The 17,463-nt window shown below is 53.8% G+C and overlaps 1 protein-coding gene and 1 non-coding gene across 5 annotated transcripts in view; both read left to right on the top strand.

The window, feature by feature from the left end:
- Positions 1 to 10,025: 10,025 nt before the first annotated feature.
- TRNAE-UUC (transfer RNA glutamic acid (anticodon UUC)) lies at positions 10,026 to 10,097 on the top strand. Its single transcript has one exon. It is a non-coding gene; the product is annotated as a tRNA-Glu (tRNA).
- Positions 10,098 to 13,006: 2,909 nt separating this feature from the next.
- RBM39 (RNA binding motif protein 39) overlaps positions 13,007 to 17,463 on the top strand; it is a 31,360-nt gene continuing 26,903 nt past the window's right edge. For 2 of the 4 annotated variants that reach the window (XM_068167293.1, XM_068167294.1), the window contains exons 1-2: positions 13,010 to 13,311; positions 16,346 to 16,408. In XM_068167293.1, coding sequence (XP_068023394.1) covers positions 16,358 to 16,408 — 51 coding nt within the window. In that variant the 5' untranslated portion in view covers positions 13,010 to 13,311; positions 16,346 to 16,357. Of the gene's footprint in view, positions 13,312 to 16,345; positions 16,409 to 17,463 lie in introns of all 4 variants that reach the window. The other 2 variants (XR_010990944.1, XM_068167292.1) reach the window with 2 other exon arrangements.

Below are 17,463 nucleotides of genomic sequence, written 5' to 3' on the forward strand. Positions count from 1 at the left end.
CCTAAGATGACTTCTCAGATCAGTCCTACTCAGGGGCTAGCACCTGTATTGGTTTGGCTGAGCTGGAGTTAATTCCCCCCCAGGCATCTTTCCAGTGCTGTGTTTTGCAGTGCCGTACCTGGGTGTTGATAACAGCAGAGTTTTGGGTGTTGCTGAGCCAAGCACCCGGGCTGTGCTTTTCCATCATTCCCTCTCCACAGGAGGAGGTGAAAAATGGCCTCATCCTTCTCTTAGTCTTATAATTAGATTTTCTGCTGACCCTCCACCGAGGTTCCTCTGGCATTGGGGCTGGTTTCACTTGAATAAATGTAGCCACAAGCTGATTTCTTTCCACTCTGACCACTGTGGGTGATCTACAGGCTTTAAGAGGTTGCTTGTCCCAGGTAACTGGTTTTGCCTTTGGTTTCAGTTCACTTTTACAGGCTCTGCGAATTTGGCTTCTCAGTGGCCCATACAGAAGGACTCATCACATTAGTTTTTTTAGGAGGAATCCCTCTCTAAGCTTCCTTTTTGATGTTCCCTTTCCAAGACAATTCCTGTGATGAGGACACTTGTGCTCTCCAGACAATGTTGGTTGGAATATGGATTTGAGCCTAGTTTTGGTTTAAAAGTTCTTTGTGCTCCTGATTCAGTGAGCCTCTTCCCATCAGAGGTAATAGGCATTTTAACATCCCTTAGTTTGCCAGGTCCTGGACCATAGTAATTGGTTTTCACCACTTTTGAAGGACACTTTGTTAATTAAGGAAAGATCTATGTGAAGGCTTCAGTGATAAGAATGTAAAAGCTATTTGTCAGTTGCAGGCAATAAGGATGTGGTTAAATTGCTGAGATGTTGCCCAGGCTGCTCAAGCTAATTAACATCTGTAAATATTTCCTAACAACTGAAATGCTTGGCAAAGTTTGGGTGTCTGGGCTTATGGCCACCATTGACCTGGTGCAGCTGCAACCATCAGCCTTCAGGGCACCAGTGATGGTTGGAGGATGAGGTGGGAGATGCTTCATCAGTGGCTCCCTGCTCCACTTAGGAGCTGCATTCAACCTCAGATCCTCACCTCAGCCCCACTTGAGTTGCAGTGAAGCTTATGCCAGGCCTGGCACTTTGCTGACCCTGACCCACCAACTGGGTCACTAGTCACTTGACCAGGCTGACCCTGGTCACCGTTGCCAAACCTGTTCTCCTCTTTCAAGGCGGGTATGATGCTGTCAAGCTGTCACTTTGTCTCCAGCCAGCCTGTCACCTCCTACTGCATCCAGTTCTGGAGCCCCTGTTACAAGAGGGATCTGGAGGTGCTGGAAGGGCCACAAGGATGAGCAGAGGGCTGGAGCTGCTCTCCTGTGAGGACAGACTGAGGGAGTTGGGGCTGTTCAGTCTGCAGAAGAGAAGGCTCCCAGGTGACCTAATTGTGGCCTTCCAGGATCTGAAGGGGGCTACAGGAAGGCTGGGGAGGGACTGCTCAGGATCTCAGGTAGTGATAGGACTAGGGGGAATGGAATGAAGCTGGAGGTGGGGAGATTCAGGCTGGATGTGAGGAGGAAGTTCTCCACCATGAGAGTGGTGAAGCCCTGGAATGGGTTGTCCAGGGAGGTGGTTGGGGCGCTGTCCCTGGAGGTGTTTAAGGCCAGGCTGGATGAGGCTCTGGCCAGGCTGATCTAGTGTGGGGTGTCCCTGCCCATGGCAGGGGGGTTGGAACTAGATAATCCTTGTGGTCCCTTCCAACCCTGACTGATACTATGACACTGCCCTGACACCACAAGAGGTCCCATGGCTGGGAGGAGCAGCAGCAGAAGGAGGAGCTCTGTGCACTGTGTACTGAAGGAGACAATACCAAACAAGGCTCTGTGCTGTGAAACCTGTAACCACTACCAAGTCACTACTAGGACTTGGCAAGATCTCTCACCATGGAATGCATTTTCTTCGTTGCACCAGGAAAGAAAATGCTAGGTTGACATGGGGCTGCAGTTCACCCACACAGCTGATAATCTCGCTGGAGATTATCAAGGTTTGGCTGTGCCAAAGCCAAGGTTTGATGAAAGTCCCACTTCAAGCAAGAGTTTGGGCTAACACACTTCAAAGGTCCCTTCTGAGTAACATATCTGCAATGCTGTGTCAAGGGGCTTAAGGTTCTAGCTGAGCAGGCAGCTGTGGGGAGCTCTCCATCATTTCAGAGCAAAGGCACCTTGCATCAGTGTCTCAAAGGCCTCGTTGAATGGGACCAGACCAGCCTGGATGCAGGAGCTGCTGGCTGAGGTTCCCTGCATTGTGCCCTGTGAGAGCCCTCACCAACAAATGGTCTTAGTACAAATGAGGCAAATATAAACCATCCCTGTTCTTAATGACTCCTGTCTGTGTTTTGTGGTGGAGCAAGATATTGAACAGCCCAGGACTGTCCTTTGGAAAGAGCTAGCCAGAGATATTTGGCCATTTTCATAGATTTGTAGATTTGGGTCAGAAGGGACCTTAAAGGTCATCCAGTTTCAAGCCCCCTGCCATGGGCAGGGACACCTCCCACCAGCCCAGGCTGCTCAAGGCCTCATCCAAACAGACCCTGAACACCTCCAGGGAGGAGACAGCCACAGCCTCCCTGGGTAACCTGTTCCAATGTCTCCCCACCCCCACTATAAAGGATTTCTTCCTCATCTCCAGTCTCAACCTCCCCTCTTCCAGCTCAAAGCTACTGTCTCTCATCCTGTCACTCCCAGCCCTCATCAAAAGTCTTTCCCCAGCTCTCCTGAAGCCCCTTCAGGTACTGGAAGGCTGCTCTAAGGTATCCCTGGAACCTTCCTTTCCCCAGGCTGTCTCCACAGGGGACTTTGCATCATCTTTGGGGTCTCCTGTGGACCCTCTCCAGCAGCTTCAGGTCCTTCTTGTGGTGGGGCCCTGAAACTGGAGGCATTGCTGCAGGTGGGGTCTGAGCAGAGCAGAGCAGAGGGGCAGAATCCCCTCCCTGTGCCGCTGCTCTCCCTGCTTTGGATGCAGCCCAGCACACAGCTGCCTTTGGGCTGCCACTGACCACTGCTGGCTCATAGGGAGTTTGTCATTAACTGACACCCCCGAGGCCTTCTCCTCAAGGCTGCTCTTGAGCCATTCTTCACCCAGCCTGGACCTCTACTTGGGATTTATCCACCTGCAGGACCTTGCACTTGGCCTTGCTGAACTTCAGGAGGTTGGCTTGGGCCCAGCCCTCCAGCCTGTCCAGGTCCTTCTGGATGCCATCACAAACACCACAGAATGTTAGGGCTTGGGAGGGACCTACAGAGACCATCAAGTCCAACCCCCATGCCAAAGCAGGGTCACACAGGAACACAGCCAGGCAGGTCTGCAAAGTCTCCAGAGAAGGAGACTCCATCCCTTCCCTCCAGCATGTCAATCACTGCACAGCTTGGTGCCAGCCACAAACCTCCTGAGGGTGCCTCAATCCCACTGCCTGCCTCCCCAACAAAGATGCCAAACAGCCCTGGCCCCAGCACCGATCCCAGAGGGACAGCACTTGTCACTGCTCTCCATCAGCACACTGAGTCCTTGACTGCAACCCTCTGAGTGCAGCCACCCAGCCAATTCCTTATCCAGCCAGGGCTCCTCCAGCCCATGCCTTCCCAGTTTGGTGACCAGGATGTCATGGGGACAGTGTCAAACACTTGACACAAGTCCAGGTAGACGACATCAGCTGCGCTTCCCGTGTCCACTGATGCTGTAACTCCATCACAGAAAGCCACCAAGGTCCTCAGGCAGGATTTGGCCTTGGTGAATCTCTGTTGGTTGCCACCAATCACCTCTTCTTCATTTTCCATGTGCCTTAGCAAGGCCTTCAGAAGGATCTGCTCCATGATCATGCTAGGCACAGAGGTCAGACTACTGGCCTGAAGGGCATTCCTTTGTTTCCCTTGTTGAAGGTGGTGGTGATGTTTCCCCTCTCCCAACCAGCAGGGACTTCTCCAGACTGCTAGGACTTTTCAACTATGCTGGGCAGTGGTTTGGCAGCTTCATCTGCCAGCTCCCTCAGGACCCGTGGGTGGATCTTGTCGGGCCCCATGGACTTGTGTACCTTCAGCTTCTTCAGATAGTCTTGAAGCTGATCTTGGCTTACAGTGAGCAGATCTCCCTTTTCCCACATTTGTAAACTGGGGGCTTTTAAGCAGCAGCCAGCAGGGGGTTGTACAGTGGCCATAATGTAACTCTGTATAACAAGGCAGGTGCTCTGCAATGGGGCTGTTTAAAAACCATCCTGTCCCTGTTCTTTCCACCTTGCCATCTTTAAGTGCTTTGCCAGTGAGCAGCCCTGCTCTCATGACTGATGGCAACAGCAGCATCTGGCTGTGACCCAGCCTCAGCAGCATGGAACATGGAAACAGATGGTGCAGCAAATGCTTTTTGTTTCCTCCCCTGCTTACTCAAACAGATCTTGACTGAAAACATACAGGAGAGGTTTCTGCCATCTTCCCTGGCTTCTGACAAAGCTATAGCATGAGCTCTAGCAGAGGTCACCACTCCTCACAGCAAAGGAGAGCCCTGCCTTTAAGAAGGGAGCTACAAAGAGGGGAAGGAGTCAGATACAGTGATCACAAGCCCCTACGAGGGAAAGGCAGGGGATGATGGCTGAACCAAGCTGAGGGCTCTGATGCATCATGTTCTGCTCCTCCTGCTGCTCTGGGTCTTGGTTTTGGTGTTCATCTGAGCCTGGGTGAATCACATCAGCTTGTTAGAATGGCACAAAGCAGCAGTGAAGTGGTATTTGCCAGGCTAGTTACCTGAAGTGGCCTGATGATCAGGTGAGCACTGGGATTAGGGTGAGGAGCAGAGCCACACACCAGAACAGGAGCAGAGGAGGACAGTGGAAGTGGGAATGTCCCCCATAAGCCAGGAGATTGACTCTGCTGCCCTGGGTAGTCCTTGTCCCAAAGCTAAGTGGACACAAGTAGGGGAGTCCATGCTCCCAGGTCACTGTCTATGAACCAAACTCTCAGGCTGCTGGCAAGGTCAGGAAAATGTCCACACTAGAGGTCTGTTTGCTTTGCTTCAACATTCCTGTGGGGTGAAAACTTCCAAAAATAAGGTGCTTATGTCCCTATCACCACAGAATTGCAGGTTCCCAAGGGACTTCTACTCTTATCACAGCCTCTCACAGCTCTGTGTCTAGTAAGAGCTCTGCTGTTTTAAGTCTCCATCCTCTAAGCCTTTACCAAGCTGTCCCAAGGCAGGAGCTGGGCAGCGGTGCTCTCTGCCCCTTGGAGCTATTATCTGCTGGAGAACAGGAAACTGTGTGCGGGTCAGCTACACAAGTGCACCCACCATCAGCTGCCTTGAGTTGGAGGACATCTGCCCAGAGTGGAGGACACTGCCAAGATGTGTGGCACAAGACTGAGCTGGCACCACCATGTGCACCCACAGAGCAATGGGAGCAGCCATGGCACAGCTCTCACTGACACTCCCTGCTCCCTCACCCAGCTGGTGCATGAGCTGCTTCACCTGGCTGGCTCTGCTGTGGCCAATGTTCACACAAAGAACCAAGTCTGCTCTTCAGCCACAGACAGTTGTAGTTCCTCAAGCTAATCCTGCAGTCTGATATTGGTTTTTCTTTTCTTTCAGACCTTGACAAGTTAATTGAATCTCCATTACTGTGAGAAACCTAGAAGGGAAGCCCTATAGCCAGGACTCCAGAACTGTGTAGATTTGACAGGTCACCTCCAGCATTTCTCACCAGTGCAGAGTGCTGGGGGTATTTTTTTGCTGGCTTTGCTGTCTCCTGGGTTGGTCATTCAGACATCTACCTGAGATCCTGTTAAAGTGTTTTGAATTATAATCTGCCTAAGTTTTCTCAGCTTCATCCCACAGTTTCTCCTCTTCTTAACTATCACAAAAGAAAGGTCCCCTGTTTTGTCATGTCCCCAGCTGAAGTATCTGCAGGTTATTATTTCTCACCACCTCCTATCAGAGAAATCAAACAGATTTGATTTCTCAAAACTTGAATGCAATCCTTTTTCCCCTCAGATAGTGTCTTGGGTTCTGCCTGCTCACTAATACATACACAGAGTCCTGTAAAGAATGCAAGAGGTGTTTCATTAGTCTCCATCTTTCATGCTTTCTCCTACAGTCAAGGCTTTGAGAACTGACAGTGGGAGCAACAGAAAAGTCTTTGCTCTACCATGGAACTACAGAGAGAAGTTAAGCCTCTGAACCTGTAGCTGCCTCTCAGCATCCAGCTGTCCAGCTCTAGGCAAACCTCTCGGAAAGCTGTTCCCTGCTAGTGTGTTAAAAGTCTTAGATAATGACTCAGTGGACCAGCTCAGTGAACAGGTTCTTGTAATTTGAGTGCTGTGAACACAGGCTGGGTGCTGACAACCTGAATGCTTCTCTAAGTTCCTCTGTGTCTGCCCTTCCTGAACAGCTGTTAGAGGAGAGAGGAACTGACCAGCGTCTCCAGGGACCACCTAATGCACACTCAGATAAACTCCCAAGACAGCATATCTGTAGGAGGCCATGGTCAGTCCCACTGTGCCAGAGCTGTCCCACAGGGCAGCCTGCAGCCCAGACCACCAGGTAGCTCTTGGGGATGGGTCAGGTCTGAGGCCAGCCTGTAGAGTCGGAAGTCAGGGTCAGGATCAAGGCAGAGATGGTGACTGGACTCAGACACAGCCCAGTGACAGCCATACAGGTCTATGGTGATGAGGCAGAGCCAAGGTCGGGCCAGGCGAGCACTCTGCCGCTCAGGACCAGAGAGACCCAGGGCTGGGCACAGGCTGTGGACTCAGGCAGACACATCTGTGACAGAGCTGGAGACAAGCATATCTCCAAAACCTATTTGGGATCTTTTCTGCTGGCACATGGATGTGGCCTGCACCACCTTCACATTTCTAGGGACATTTCATTTCCAATTTAATATTTCAGTAGCTTTGTTTACCATTTTTGTGGCCTATTTTTAGCCTTCTCCCTCCTGCTGATGCAAACTGTTCCAAGCCATTTTAGCAATCCCCATCCTCCTTCTGTTTTCTTTCAGGTCATTCATTTTGGAATAAGCTCTTTTGTGAGGGTTTTCTTTGTTGCTGTTGTTTTAATGCTGCTGTTCTTTTAATGATACCATGTCAAATACATTATGCACAGTTGTGAATGAAGCCCCTCATACATCTCAGCACTCAACCCAGCTGTTTCTTTTATGTTCCCCAACCAGATGCTCCAAAAATCAAGCTTTTGTGGTTTCTAAAATGCAGCATGTACATCATATGCTGATGTATCAGTTACTCAGTGTAGGTAATTGGGGACTCTTCATGATGATGATGTTTTCTGCGTTGGCAGCCCCTCTGATCTCTTAAATACAGCACTGCTACCCCCATCGGATGCGGAGACCATTCACAACAGTCCTGCCCCTCCTTTTGCGTATTTTGATGTCAATTTTCCATCAGGGGGTCTGTCTCACGTGCTGGAAGGTTGAAATCGTTGAGGCATTTTGACTCTGAGGTTTCTTTGGCATCCAGTGTTAGTCTTCCACAAGCAGAATTTAGTTGTGTCTTCCTGCAGGATCTGTATCCTGCCGGTGTTCCACTGTCGACCTGCCTCATGCCAATTGCTGATAAGGCTGTCTCACTCAAAACTGGGTAGCCCAGCTGTTCCACCTTAGTTTTTGATTGCTAGAACTGGTACAAAAGCACATTTGTGGCATTTATCCACTTTCTGTGCTTTTTTAGGCCAGGCGTTCTTTGTTGACGCTCCCAGTTGTCATTTCCTCCACCCCCATCTCTTAACCTTGACAATTTTAATGACTTAGGGAGCGGTAACTCTGAATTTTGTGGGCTTGTGCACATCAGCCTCTTTCACTTAGTGCAAAACCTGCCTTGTAACTTGCTGAGGTGCTGCAGCCCAGCTGCTCCGCACGCAGTTGGGCAGAGAGGGCAGTGCGCGTGGGACGGGCACGGGCAGCAGGTGGCGCGGCAGGCCGGACGGGCAGCAGGCATAGGGAGTGCAGGCTGAGCAGGCAGCAGGCGTAGGGAGCGCAGGCTGAGCAGGCAGCAGGCATAGGGAGCGCAGGCTGAGCAGGCAGCAGGCGTAGGGAGTGCAGGCTGAGCAGGCAGCAGGCGGCGCGGCAGGCCGGATAGGCAGCAGGCATAGGGAGCGCAGGCTGAACAGGCAGCAGGTGTAGGGAGCGCAGGCTGAGCAGGCAGCAGGCTGCGCGGCAGGCCGGACAGGCAGCAGGCGGCACGGCAGGCCGGACAGGCAGCAGGCATAGGGAGCGCAGGCTGAGCAGGCAGCAGGCGGCGCGGCAGGCCGGACAGGCAGCAGGCGGCACGGCAGGCCGGACAGGCAGCAGGCATAGGGAGCGCAGGCTGAGCAGGCAGCAGGCGGCGCGGCAGGCCGGATAGGCAGCAGGCATAGGGAGCGCAGGCTGAACAGGCAGCAGGCATAGGGAGCGCAGGCTGAGCAGGCGGTGCGGCAGGCCGGACAGGCAGCAGGCGTAGGGAGCGCAGGCTGAGCAGGCAGCAAGCGCAGGGAGCGCAGGCTGAGCAGGCAGCAGGCATAGGGAGCGCAGGCTGAGCAGGCAGCAGGCATAGGGAGCGCAGGGAGCGCAGGCTGAGCAGGCAGCAGGCATAGGGAGCGCAGGCTGAGCAGGCAGCAGGCGTAGGGAGCGCAGGCTGAGCAGGCAGCAGGCAGCGCGGCAAGCCGGACGGGCAGCAGGCGTAGGGAGCGCAGGCTGAGCAGGCAGCAGGCATAGGGAGCGCAGGCTGAGCAGGCAGCAGGCGTAGGGAGCGCAGGCTGAGCAGGCAGCAGGCGGCGCGGCAGGCCGGATAGGCAGCAGGCGTAGGGAGCGCAGGCTGAGCAGGCAGCAGGCGGCGCGGCAGGCCGGACAGGCAGCAGGCGTAGGGAGCGCAGGCTGAGCAGGCAGCAGGCGGCGCGGCAGGCCGGATAGGCAGCAGGCGTAGGGAGCGCAGGCTGAGCAGGCAGCAGGCATAGGGAGCGCAGGCTGAGCAGGCAGCAGGCATAGGGAGCGCAGGGAGCGCAGGCTGAGCAGGCAGCAGGCATAGGGAGCGCAGGCTGAGCAGGCAGCAGGCGTAGGGAGCGCAGGCTGAGCAGGCAGCAGGCAGCGCGGCAAGCCGGACGGGCAGCAGGCGTAGGGAGCGCAGGCTGAGCAGGCAGCAGGCATAGGGAGTGCAGGCTGAGCAGGCAGCAGGCGTAGGGAGCGCAGGCTGAGCAGGCAGCAGGCGGCGCGGCAGGCCGGATAGGCAGCAGGCGTAGGGAGCGCAGGCTGAGCAGGCAGCAGGCGGCGCGGCAGGCCGGACAGGCAGCAGGCGTAGGGAGCGCAGGCTGAGCAGGCAGCAGGCAGCGCGGCAAGCCGGACGGGCAGCAGGCGTAGGGAGCGCAGGCTGAGCAGGCAGCAGGCATAGGGAGTGCAGGCTGAGCAGGCAGCAGGCGTAGGGAGCGCAGGCTGAGCAGGCAGCAGGCGGCGCGGCAGGCCGGATAGGCAGCAGGCGTAGGGAGCGCAGGCTGAGCAGGCAGCAGGCATAGGGAGCGCAGGCTGAGCAGGCAGCAGGCATAGGGAGCGCAGGCTGAGCAGGCAGCAGGCATAGGGAGCGCAGGCTGAGCAGGCAGCAGGCGGCGCGGCAGGCCAGACAGGCAGCAGGCGTAGGGAGCGCAGGCTGAGCAGGCAGCAGGCGGCGCGGCAGGCCGGATAGGCAGCAGGTGTAGGGAGCGCAGGCTGAGCAGGCAGCAGGCGTAGGGAGCGCAGGCTGAGCAGGCAGCAGGCATAGGGAGCGCAGGCTGAGCAGGCAGCAGGCGGCGCGGCAGGCCGGATAGGCAGCAGGCGTAGGGAGCGCAGGCTGAGCAGGCAGCAGGCGGCGCGGCAGGCCGGATAGGCAGCAGGTGTAGGGAGCGCAGGCTGAGCAGGCAGCAGGCGTAGGGAGCGCAGGCTGAGCAGGCAGCAGGCATAGGGAGCGCAGGCTGAGCAGGCAGCAGGCGGCGCGGCAGGCCGGATAGGCAGCAGGCGTAGGGAGCGCAGGCTGAGCAGGCAGCAGGCGGCGCGCCGCCTGTCCTCGCCATGCAATCCCACATGGTCTAGCGGTTAGGATTCCTGGTTTTCACCCAGGCGGCCCGGGTTCGACTCCCGGTGTGGGAAAGCGCAACTGTTTTGCATTTTTCTCCCTTTCTGCCTACTTTTAACTGGCTACCTCCGCGCGAGCCCTGCCGCCATACGCAGCGCGGGGCGAGGCGCGTCCCGTCCCGCTCTGCGTCCGCCCCGTGGAACGCACGGTAAACAAACGCCCTGGCGCCCGGGGCAGAGCGGGGACGCTGCGGAGGCAGCGGCGATAGCAGCGGCGATAGCAGCGGCGATAGCTGCCTCACCAGGCGCTGCAGAGCCAGCACACAACACGGAAAAACTTCGGTCACCAAACGTGCTCCTCAGAGCCGTCCCCAGCCTTCCCCTCCGGCCCGCGAAGGCAGCCAGCAGCCCGGCAGAGCTGAGCATCGGCCGCAAGCGGCCAGGGCAGCGCCGCGGCAGGACACGCTCCTCAGGAGCCGTATGGTGCACTGAGTGCCTCAGGAGATAACACAGCTTTTGGAGCTAAGAGACTAGGAATCCGCTATGGTTACACAGTGCTCAAGAAGGCTGAAAGAAAAAAAATCACACTTTCCACAGCAAATACACCTAACCTGGTCAAGATACCTGTGTACAGCCAGGATGGAGGCTGCAGCACACCACAGGATAAAATCTGTGGCGAGGAGCTCCAACAAGTTTGCTAGAAGGCAGGAGAGTGTGACAGGGCTCCCCTCACCCAGGGCTCAGTGCTTGGTCTCTAGATCCCAGGAATACTAGGAAGGACTCAGGACAAGGCTGCTCCTGAGCCGGAAAATGGAGACTCTGAGCCTGAAGGTACGCTGCTGCTCCACCACACTGGACCACCCCAAGCTCTTGGATACAGGACGCAGCCACTGCCCTGCTTCAGCTGCAGGTCGTAGAATGACAGTCACAGAATGTTTTGAGTTGGAAGGGATCTTTAAGGGTCATCAACATCCTGCAGGGAGCAGGTATCAACTGGAACAGGTTGCTCAGAGCCCTATCCCACTTGACCTGGAATGGCTCCAGGGATGGAGCATAGACCACCTGAGTAACCCATGGCTGTGTTTCACCACCCTCATAATGAGCAATTCCTTCCTTACATCTAGCTTTAATCACCTTTCAGGTTAAAATCGTCCCCCCTTGTCCTTACCAACAGGCTCTGCTACAAAGATTGTCCCCATCTTCCCTAGAAGTGTCAAGTCCAACATCCTGCAAGGGAGCAGACATCAACTGGAACAGTTTCACAGTATCGCCAAGGTTGGAAGAGACCTCGAGAATCACTGAGCCCAACCTGTCACCACAGACCTCATGGCTAGACCATGGCACCAAGTGCCACATCCAATCCCCTCTTGAACACCTCCAGGGATGGGGACTCCACCACCTCCCCAGGCAGCACATCCCAATGACAAATGACTCTCTTGGTGAAGAACTTTCTCCTCACCTCCAACCTAAACTTCCCCTGGCACAGCTTGAGACTGTATCCCCTTGTTCTGGTGCTGGCTGCCTAGAGAGAAGAGACCAACCCCTTCCTGTCTACAGCCACCTTTCAGGTAGTTGTAGAGGACAATGAGGTCTCCCCTGAGCCTCCTCTTTTCCAGGTTAAACAACCCCAGCTCCCTCAGCCTCTCCTCACAGGGCTGTGCTCAAGGCCTCTCCCCAGCCTTGTTGCCCTTCTCTGGACACCTTCAAGTCTCTCAATGTCCTTCTTAAACTGAGGAGCCCAGAACTGGACACAGGACTCAAGGTGTGGCCTAACCAAAGCAGAGTCCAGGGGCACAATGACTTGCCTGCTCCTGCTGGCCACACTATTCCTAATGCAGGCCAGGATGCCATTGGCCCTAGAACTGGTTGCTCAGAGCCCTATGCCACTTGAAAGTGACCCAGAGCCTTCTCTTCTCCAGGCAAACAAACAAACCAACCCACCCCAAATCTCTCAGCCTATCCTCACAGCAGAGGCTTTCCAGCTCTTGGATGGTTTTTGTGGTCTTCTCCAGCCTTGCTCCAACAGGTCCAAGCTTTCCTGCCAGCACCACGGGTGGGGTCTCAGCAGGGTGAAGCAGAGAGGCAGAATTCCCTCCCTCCACACTGCTGGGAAGCTGGGCAGGCAGCAGCTGGCTTCTGAGCTGAGTGCACATGGCTGGCTCATGACAGCTTTTCACCCACTCCCAAGTCCCGAGAGCAGGACTGCTGTCACTGCTTTCATCCCCTGGATCGATACCAGGGGCTGATGTGACCCAGGTGCAGGATTCCATACTTCCCCGTGTTGAACCTAAAGTTCACACGGACCCACTCCTCAAGCCTGCCAGGTCCCTCCGGCTGGCATCCCTTCCCTCTGGCGTGCCAACTGCCCCACTCAGCTGGGTGCCATCTGCAGAGCTGCTGACAACGCACTTCACAGTATCACAGTGTAACTAAGGTTGGAAGAGACCGCGAGCATCATCGAGTCCAACCACTTGACCGCCCACATCAGTGATGAAGCTAACGAACAGCACTGGGGCGGACATGGAGCCGTGCAGGACTGCACTTGCCACCAGCCTCTGGACGTTTTGCCGTCAATCCCTACTCTCAGGATATGATTATTCAGCCAATACCTCATTCACTGAGCAGCCCACCCGGGAGAGCGCCCGGGGCCGCCCATGGCTCTACGGTGCACCCCGAGGAGCCACGCCTGGCTGGGGCGAAGGCAGTAGCGCTCGGCCTCTGCCAGAGAAGGAGCGCCGAGCCGGGGGCACTGCCGCGCACCGAGCCCGGGCGCGCCGCTCACCTCTGCGCCACAGCACAGACGACTCTCACAAACTCTCGCGAGAGCGGAAACGCATGACAACCCCACCCGTCTGCCCAAATCTCGCGAGCGTTGAAGCAGCCGCTTCCGGGCGCGGTGTCTCGCGAGAGGCGGCGGGGGAGGGCTCCTTGTCTGGCTTTGCATCTCGCGAGAGCCCCTGTGCCGTGCGGTGGGCGCCCCCGTGCCGTGCGCGATCCTGCCAGCAGCGAGAGGCAGCGGGCGCCATTTCGGGGAGCAGCCGCTGGTGCCAGAGCCGGGGCCCAGCTCTGGTCCGGAGACCGCTCGCCACAGTCGCGCCGCCCCTCGCCGCCTGCCACCCTGGGGCTGCCCGAGGGCGCCGCACAGCTGAGCTTTAGACGCTTGCAGAGGGCTCCCGAGCCCTCGGCCCATCCCCCACCGCCCGCGCAGCCCGCGCCGGGACCGGGAGTCGCCGTTGCCACCAGTGGACCTCGTGCGACCGAACGAGCGCAGCACCCGCCCGCGGCGCAGGTAAATGCCGTGCGGGGGCCGGACCCCGTCGCTGGGCAAGCTGCGGCCTGCCTCGCGGAGCGCTGTGGCGCTGGCTTGCGGCTGGCCCAGAAGGCCCGCGCCTCTCCCGCCGCCACGATCGCCTCTTTCCGGCCGAGCTGCCCCAAGGACGGGGCCTGCCCGTGCGGGGTTTGGCCTTTTCTATGGCCACGTAGCGGGTGGGCCTGCCGTCACCGCCGCGACGTTGTCCCTCCGCGGTTCCCCCCACGATGGCGCTGTGCGGAGCGACCTGGCCGGATGGCGCCGAGCTCCGGCTCTGCTATTGCAGCTGGAGCTGGCAGGGCCCGGGCGGAGCGGCGGGAAGCTGCCGCGGGGCTCTTTACGTTGTGAGTTGAGGCGGGGGAGCGCTGGTGCGCCGCGGGCAGCCAGCTCTCGGCGCGCTGTAGCCGGCGGGCGGGTGGCCCTTCGGCCGGGGCCCAAGGGCTTTGGAGGACGCGGACGTGGTGCAGTGCTTGGAGCGGGCCGTAGCCCCGGCCCAATGGGCCGAGTTGGTTCTGGCGCAGTAGTGCGTTCGACACCCCGGGCTTGTTAAGCTCTGATGGCTTTGGGAGAGGGCAGAGGAGCGCGAGTGGGAGTCTGCTGAGCAGAGATGCCTCTGGGAGCCGAGCTGCCTTCCCGGAGCGTCCATGTTCTCCCTAAGCTCTGCTGGTGCCTGTCCAGGAGGCTTCTTGGAAAGCAAGAACTCAACTGTATTTTTTTCCTATTTCCAAATAATTTCACGAGTTAGGATCCTTTTAAATTCTATTGATGTAATGTAAAGTGAAAAAGGGATATGATCTGCCTTTAGAATGTTGTGTAGATAGCAATTAGCAGTATATTTCATGTCCCTTTGGGTTTCCTATAGCTCCACAGTGTAGTTCTGCCTTCTTTATTTTGGTGGTTTGGGTTTTTATGTTTGTTTGTTTTCTCTTTGCAGAAATATCAGGTTCATGCCCCTTTTCCCAGGAAGCTGAAAACGTTTTATGAATTTGTTTTTTGCGTTTCAGTGTTTAATGCAAGACACTTAGAATCATCAGTCGGTGTTTTGTGCTGATTTGCTATGAGTAAGGACTCTTGTGTCATGAGTTTCTACATAATTTTGCGTGTAGCATCGTTGTGTGCATTACACGAATCACTATGTCAATAGCAGGTCTGTGTTCTTTGAACAGAAGATATTCTGATACGAGCCTGGTGTTACACCAGCTAGTGTGTTTTGTACAGAGCACAAAGGGCACAGATTGCACCGGGAGAGAGCAAAGGTCTCTGTAACTCAGGATCTTGTCTGTGACGGCCAGAGGTGAATGACTCAGACAAAGCAGAAAGGCAGGCAATGATACAGTGATGTTGTTTTCCTGTGTGCTTTTAGTTGTCACCTAGTTGCGGTTCAGGGTCACAAAGCATGTCTTTGTTCTATGAAAAGTTCTTGCTGTAAACTTTTGTGCTCTTTTCCATTTTTTTTAGCATTGCATGTGGGTTTTTCCCCCTCTTTGCTAGCATCCACAGTGCTCTGTAACAGTGAATTCCACAGCTAAATGCTGTGTGAGCCAGGACCTTTGTTTTGCAGGAACCCAAAGATAGGTCATTCACTGCTCTAATTCGGTTGAGGGTGGTAGTAGTCACTCCCTCTCCACTTTTCCATGCCACTGATGATTTGGTAGTTCCTGTTATGGCCCCATTCACACCTTTGGCTTCACCTCTTCAGGGAGAAGCTGGCTATGTTAGCTAAAGTACACGCATGAGAATGCAATTGTTGGTGGGAGTTGTCACCGGTGAGAATTGTCTTGTAGAATCTGGGCTTGGCCTGGTGCCTTTTCATGGTCCTAAATCATACTGCTGTGCTTGTCTCTACCAAATGCTGGTGAATGAAATCATGCATGTATGTAGATGACTTGAAATGCTGCAATAAACTCGCATAAGCTAAGGACAGTTTATTTGTGATAGCCTGGGAATTGGAAAATGGGCTTCACTTACCTTAGTTCAGTAATTGAGTATGAGCTGCCAGTGCTCTGACTGCTAAGGGATTTTCTCTTGCTGATTTTATTAATGGGTGATGGTCAGAGGGAGGTGGGGGAGCTACTTGACTCTTAGGTGAGTTGCAGCTCTGGTGGTCTTGGTTATGAGGCAACAGCTTAAACGATCTTGAGATGTCGAGCTGATTCAATCTGTGCTGGTCAAGTCCCTGGGCAGCACAGTTTGTGTGGCCATGCTTGTAACCAAGATGCAGTGATTAATCTGTATGATGAAAAATCCATTTCATTCCACACATGCAGGGAAGATCTTGGGCTTGGACTTGTGTCTAGAGGCCTGGCCATTTTTGAGCTTAAAAAAGGAAAAGGAGAGATACTGTCTCTATTAAAAGATTTGAGGAAGTGGAGCCTGTCTAGAAAAAAAAATCACCACCACCACATAACGTTAGTAGTGAGTGGTGTTGCATAGCATGCTGGGGCTTTTTTGTCTGAAACCTGAATTCCCATACTGCATGGATCTCGTGTCCTCTAGGAGCTCTTAATGCTTGAGTCATAACTGTTTCTTCTGTGGCTTGCATTATGCAGGAGGCTGCATTTCTGAAAGGACCACAGAGTCCTTTAAGTCTTCAGATTAGTAAATGTGGTATCAGATGGTGGGAAAGCTGTGAACAGGTTTGTCTGAATGTTTGTTCTGTGTTCTTTAAATGCTGCTGGGGTCCTTCAGTGAAGCTCGGGTCCTTCTAAGATGGCAACGAGACCTGTGTTTCTGTGTCGTAAACGATCCATGCTCTTTGTTTTGAATGAAAGGTGGAATACCTCTGGGCTTTCCACTGGCTAATTGTTTTGAATGCCATTTTGTTGTTTGCAGCTGTAATTGGTTTGTGTCATATTATTCATCATTTAGCTGGGCAGAGCTTCCTTGCAGTTCTTGTGGGAAATGAGGCATTGCTTTGTGAATTGGAGCCAGTGTATTGATGGCCTCTGAGGCAAAAGCCTTTGGAAGCACAAGGGTATTTGCCGTCTAAGGTGGATTTTGCTTCTTCTTTCAGGTGTCCTGAAAAATGGCTGATGATATTGATATTGAAGCAATGCTTGAAGCTCCTTACAAGAAGGTGAGGAAAACGTGCCAGTGAGGTCCTGTTTACCTTAATTTAGAATTATTCATGAAACTACTGCTGAACTGTAAACTAACATCCCTGGAGCCCTCGTGATTTGTCTTATTGGAGATGCATTACATGTAACTTACAAGTAAATATATGCTGTTAATGTAATTATATTGTGCAGTAGTTTCACTTCAGCGTGATGAATAAATGCCCATCTATCTCTCTTTGTAGACTTGCCTAACGATATCTCACCTCTACTCCCATGAATTCACCTTTGATTCCAGTGTGAACTGTCAATCATAAGGTAGTAATTGAGTGACGTATCGCTGTACCGTGGTCCCCTAGGTTTAAAAAAACAACCAAAACCAACCAAAAATTGACAAAAAAACCCAATCAAACAAATAAAACCACCCAAAAAACTTCACCCAAAACCAAACAACCAAAAAAAAACCATACCACCAAACCCAAACAAAAACTCAAAACCAAAACCCCCAAAACCAAAAACCTCTCCTAAAATTGCCAGGTCCAGTTTGGTATAGCAACAAGGTGAACTTAATGGTTTGGGAAAACAGCAGGGTTCCAAGAATACCCTTTTCACCAGTCCCATGGCAAGTAAATATTTGACCAGTCTGCTCAGAGCAAGAGGAGTGAGACTTGCTTTTAATGCAGGAGACTGGTGGCAGTTAATCTTTGAGCAGGGCAGATGGAAATCTATTGCTGAGTGAATGAAATTCTTGGATCCCTGAACAGAACGTTCTTAGCGAGTAAAAGACAGTATCACAGTCTGCAGTGGCATTCTAAAACAGTTCTTGCATTCTTCTGTCCTAGTTGTTTAATTAGGAAATAGCAGTTTTTGTGGAAAATTTTTATCAATTAGTGTAGTGATATCTTTTACCTAAACCAGCAGCAAATGAATACTGTCTTTGTTTATCACCCAGTGGCGGTGAAGTGTTAATTTTATGCATGCTTTAGCACTGGTTTGACAAGAAATGTATATTAAGTGGCTTAGTAATTGTACTTTTGATGTAACTAATGTGATTAAACTGTAAAGAAAGTATATCAGT

The sequence above is a fragment of the Melanerpes formicivorus genome, unplaced genomic scaffold, assembly GCF_026170545.1.
Source record: "Melanerpes formicivorus ecotype bairdi unplaced genomic scaffold, bMelFor1.0.p_v2 SCAF_115, whole genome shotgun sequence".
Taxonomy (NCBI): Eukaryota; Metazoa; Chordata; class Aves; order Piciformes; family Picidae; genus Melanerpes; species Melanerpes formicivorus.